We start from the raw sequence: 5,234 nt of genomic DNA on the forward strand, positions 1-5,234 counted from the left end.
GTGCGGCCACCTGGGCAGAGGGCGGGTTCCCAGAAGGGCGCGCCCTGGCTGGAGGCACCTAGTGGGTGTGGAGCTGACTGTACCCACAGGTTTCACTAACCACCTGGGCCGTGAGCGGGTTTTAAATCATGGACCGTATCTTTTCTGCTTGGAATCAGATTGTTCTGTTTTTCTCCTACAGGGTCTTCTGGTCTCCACAATCTTCTGCTTCTTTAACGGAGAGGTATGGTGGTTGATGGTATTCCTTTGATGTGTTCATAGGAGTCATGTATTTTTTTTTCTTTAAAAATAACAAACAAAAAAAACCCATGAGGCAGAATTACGAATTCCCAGGAACAACTATTTCCAATAGTGTTTCCCTCGGGACAGAGCACCATAGAGTCTCTTCTCAGGCCATTTGGGGAGGTCAAGGCCAGGGACAGAGTCGGCCTCACGGTGAGATACTCTGTCCGGGGCTCTTATTTACCGAGCCTGGGACCTGCCTTTGGAAGTGACCTGTTCCTCCGGACGCGGACCTGTGCGGGCCAGCCCCTCCCGGACCCCACAGGACCTGCACAGCCTCTCAGAGGAAGGAGAATGGGCTCATTTTATTTTCCCCTTTCCTCTGTGTTTTGTTTGTTTGTTTTTCCCTGCCTGGCCCACATGTGTTGTTTGGCAACAGCTTTATGGTAGATACAAGAGCATTTCTAAAAATTAGACTCTCGGTTATATAAGGAGGAGCTGCAGTGGATTCGGACAGCGAGAGCCTGGCGTGCTGTGATTTGAAACACAGCCATGTAGTCCTGGACATTTCCACATTTCCGTCCAAGTCTGTGCTAACGGAGGAGTTCCAGGAGTTCTAGAATCTGGTGGTGCTCGATTTCTCATGCCCACGAACGGCGTGATGCGCAGTCATTTGCGCTCCATTGGCCTAGCTCTGTATGTTTTTAATCCACTTGACAAATTTTAACCTGCTGGAGGGTTCTGGCAACATGCGACCAAGTTTAGAAACCCAGGCAGCAGCTGAGCGAGCCGGGGACACTCGGTAACTGTGAGCTTATCACGGAGCTTCAGACGGAGAACAGATGGAAGCAGTTAGCATGACCTTAGAGAACCGTTCCCACCAGACAAGTCAATGTTGGCCATCATGTGCGCCTTAGAAACAATTAGATATCGCTTTCTTTGGCTCAATATTTTTCTTCTTTCTCTTAGCAAAGAGTAAAACTTCAAGTTTAAGTTTTAAATTAAAATTGACATGTTTTAATTTGTGAACAGAGGCATCTGCTGTATATAGTGATTTACTCCTAACGGCTGTAGAACTGTCCGGCAGTGGAGACTACCTTTCATATCGCTAAGTGGTGCTTCCCGGATTCTTCTCTCTAGAGGGCCAGGTGCTGTTTTCTAATGTCAGTGAGAAGTAGAGACAGAACACCCAATCAAGAAAAATAGATAAATCATTTTTGATAATAACATTCAAGTAGCAATTGTTATGTACTACTACACACTTAAGCTGAATTAGACAATTCTGTTTACTGCCTACATGGGATTTTATAATTAAACTTAGATGAGAGAGGTATGGACAACATGCAAAGAACGTGTTAAGTATGAGTAGGTACCTCTGCTTCGGCAGACACACGTGTGATTTTTATAAAGGGTGAATTGAAAAGGTACAAAACGTAATCACTAATGAAATATGTGGTGATAGGAGGCAGCATGGAATAAAAGCACGGGTGTGACAGTGCATTTAAACCCCAAAGATCCCACTTGGTTCTGGATGGGTCCCTTGGCCAATACTCTAACCCTAAAGAAAAGTAACAGCGAGTTCCTCACACGGGGCCCGCGAGGAGGAACGGAAGCGAGGAACATAGAGTTTCAGCACCAGGGTGCACCCTCAGTGCATGCCAGGTTCCTTACTAGACTTGTCAGGTCGACCATTTTCAAAAATACATTTTTAAAAAGGGAAAGTTAATCATATTGGAGTGAAATCTCAAATTGGCCCTTTAATTTAGAAAAAGCGCCCAGGGACTGGCTCACTCCTGGCCAGCGCCGAGTTGCACTCCGTCTGAGTAAGCAAGCGGGGCGCAGCTTTGATCTTCGGCCACGTCCTCACATTGCGAACCCTTTGGCAGTGAAAAGTTTCAATCTTACAAAACCCGTGAGCCAAGCCGTTGCCAAATCTTTCAGTTCCTCCCATCTGCAACTTCTGTCCCCTGCTCTTCGTCTCCTAAGATGTAACCCTGCTTGTGCCTGATTCATTCTCCTCTTGAGAAACACCATCATCCGCCTTTATTGTCTCTCTCTCCGTCTCTCACACGCTCACAACATGGAAACGCAGCTTCCAGATTCATGGTGTGTGGGTCCAACGACGTCATGCGCTTCTTACAATCATTCTCAAAGGATCCGTTTCCCTCTCGTGTCCGCCGTTAGGTGGAATCGCTTGCTTTGGCTCAGTATCTCTGTTCTTGTTTTACTCTCACGTGCTATGTATTTTATGTTTTAGGCAAAATGTCCATTTGTATTTCTCACTAGTGAAGTAACTGTGGCCTGACAAGTGCTCGGGCGACATTCTCTCATCTCATCTCTCGTCCATGGGGACAAAGATGTGCGCTGTTTGCATAAACCAGGAATTCTCGCCGTCAGCAGGGCCCTGGACAGTGAAGAACCACCGTACTTGAGAGCAGTTATTTTTACAAAGTCAATAAAATTGTGTTGAGAACAACAGGGCCCATGTTCTGTAATGAGAACTGGGTAGAATTTTTTATTAAATATCTTTTCATTGATTTAGGTTGAGTGTAGCACTGGTTCCTTATCAGCTGCTAAGGGGTATATAGAGTTGTAATATAATATTCTAAACAGTTGGCCTAGCTATTTATATAACACACATGTAAAACAATGAAAAACATTTTAATATCTTTAATAACATCAGGCTATCTTCCCATCCAATGGCAATTTTCCTTGTTACCTTTCCCTATTAAATTTTTCTTAAAGTTTATTAAAAGTGGACACTTTCACGTCCTGTTGAAGGTACCCATCCAGAACCAAGTGGAATAACTACTCTCAAGTGTTGTGATGACCCAGATAATTTTGAAATTGTATTAAATGAGGCAAATGAAAAGCGTCACACCTTTATGGAGAATACTACGCACAAACAGATGCCTAAAGGCCGATAGGTTTTAATTAGGCTCCTTGTTCACTTCCATGGTGTGTGTGTGTTTATGTGTTTGTTTGCTGATAGGATCCAGGGTGCTGATCTTAGTCAAGGCAGTTCAAGAGCAAACAGTCAGTTCAAAAACCGTTTCGGCTTTTAGAGTTTAAGCTTTCCTTTTTAAGACTCTAAGTACTACATTCACAGCTAAGGTATGACTTCCTGTCAGTGTCTTAGTAACACTCAGTAGAATATTTTGTACTCAGTTGCATTCTACTTCCTTCCACTCAGAAACTATATAGTGACTGTCTTCAGTCAGTCCATCCCTTAGTAACAAACACAGCGAGGGGTCTTGAATTAGCATGAAAATCAGATGCTCAGACTCTCTTTGAGGCAGTAATCAAAGGGCCAAGGAATAGGGGAGCTTGAGGAAGAAAATATATATATATCTCAGAGAGGAAGGGAGAAGGAGGGGGAAAGAGAAACATCCATGATGAGAGAGAATTGTTGATGGGCTGCCTCCTACACGCCCCAGGCTGGGGATCAAGCCCACAACCCGGGCATGTGCCCTGACCGGGAATGGAACAGTGACCTCCTGGTTTGTAGGTCGACGCTCAGCCACTGAGCCAGGCCAGGCCGGGCAAGGGAGACTGTTCAAAGCTGCACATACTTTGAAAAGACACAGATCAGGTCGCTGGAATGTGGCTTAGAGACTTATAACAAGAAACAGCTGGCCCCCAAGCCCGTCTCCTCTCTCCTCAGACACCTGGAGAGGCCCAGGGTGTTGAGGGGGAGGTGAGTCACTGGCCCTCACTGACTCAGTCTGAAGAAAATCACACCAGTGTCGTATGCTCAGTTAAAACCAAAGTCACCATGGGATGGCCTGTCCAGTTTTTCTCAATCCTCATCTCATCTGCAATTATCTGTTGGGGACTTTTTCCCTCCAGGGAGTGAGCTCCATGCGGACAGGAGCCCTGCTCTCCCCCCCCACCCCCCCAGAATGTAGCTCAACCCCTGGCATATGCTAATCACTCAGTAAAAGGTTGTTGCTGCTGCTGGAGATGATGATGATAAAGCAGATGGTGATGATGATGATGGTGATGATGATGATTTATATTCCCTGTACTCCTATTTCTTTTTCTTTTATCTCTTGTCCCTCTTCTTTTATACTCTCATTCATCATCTCATTCTGTTTCTAAAGATATTGTTATAAACTTCAAAGTTGCACACACAGGTTTGTAATGGCGTCTGTATTGACTATTTGTTTTACACCAATACATTCATATTCATTATGAAAGCTTAAAAAATAAGGCATGGAAAGGAAAATATTAATGAAATCTACAAGTGCAGAGTAAGAGCAATGATTCCCTAACATGAAGATGGTTCACTCAATTTAATTTTTTAAATTAAGTTTAAAAAGCGGGGTTGGGTGTGTGGGTGGAGAGAGATTACCCCAAGAACGTACATGCCTCTATGCATTACCCATGGACACAGGCAATAGTGTGGTGAGGGCCTGGGAGGGGGGCGGGTGGGAGGTGGAGGGGTCAGTGGGGAACTAAGATGGAACAGCTAGAATTCATTCAACAATAAAGATAATTTTTTAAAAAAGAAAGGAAAAAGGTAATATTATTCACTAATATTAATGCCTTTTTTTAAAAGCCTTTATATATAACTTATGATATTACACAATATCTTCATTCCAAAAAGTGGACTGCTCTTGTTCTTTCTGTTTCCTCTTGATCGACAGGTTCAAGCAATTCTAAGAAGAAACTGGTATCAATATAAGATCCAGTTTGGAAGCAGCTTTTCGCACTCGGATGCCCTCCGCAGCGCGTCCTACACAGTGTCAACCATCAGTGACGGCACGGCGTACAGTCACGACTTCTCCAGCGAGCACTCAAATGGGAAAAGCATCCAGGACATTGAGAATGTCGTCTTAAAGCCGGAGAAGTTAAATGATTATATCTTACAATAGGGGCAGGACTGTTCAACCCCCATAGTGTGCCACTCTATGCTCAAGGACTTAGATCCATGACTTTATAACCAGAAGACTTCCATATTAAGTGGATTTCTTGATTGCCACAGAGAACACGCCTATGAATTCAGTCAC

General features: G+C 44.3%; 1 protein-coding gene across 1 annotated transcript in view; it reads left to right on the forward strand.

The window, feature by feature from the left end:
• CALCRL (calcitonin receptor-like) overlaps window positions 1–5,228 on the forward strand; it is a 34,608-nt gene extending 29,380 nt beyond the window's left edge. The window contains exons 13-14 of the mRNA XM_005866128.2: window positions 182–223; window positions 4,872–5,228. Coding sequence (XP_005866190.1) covers window positions 182–223; window positions 4,872–5,099 — 270 coding nt within the window. The 3' untranslated portion in view covers window positions 5,100–5,228. The remainder of the gene's footprint in view (window positions 1–181; window positions 224–4,871) is intronic.
• The last annotated feature ends 6 nt before the right edge of the window (window positions 5,229–5,234 follow it).

Source organism: Myotis brandtii, unplaced genomic scaffold (assembly GCF_000412655.1).
Source record: "Myotis brandtii unplaced genomic scaffold, ASM41265v1 scaffold221, whole genome shotgun sequence".
Lineage (NCBI taxonomy): Eukaryota > Metazoa > Chordata > Mammalia > Chiroptera > Vespertilionidae > Myotis > Myotis brandtii.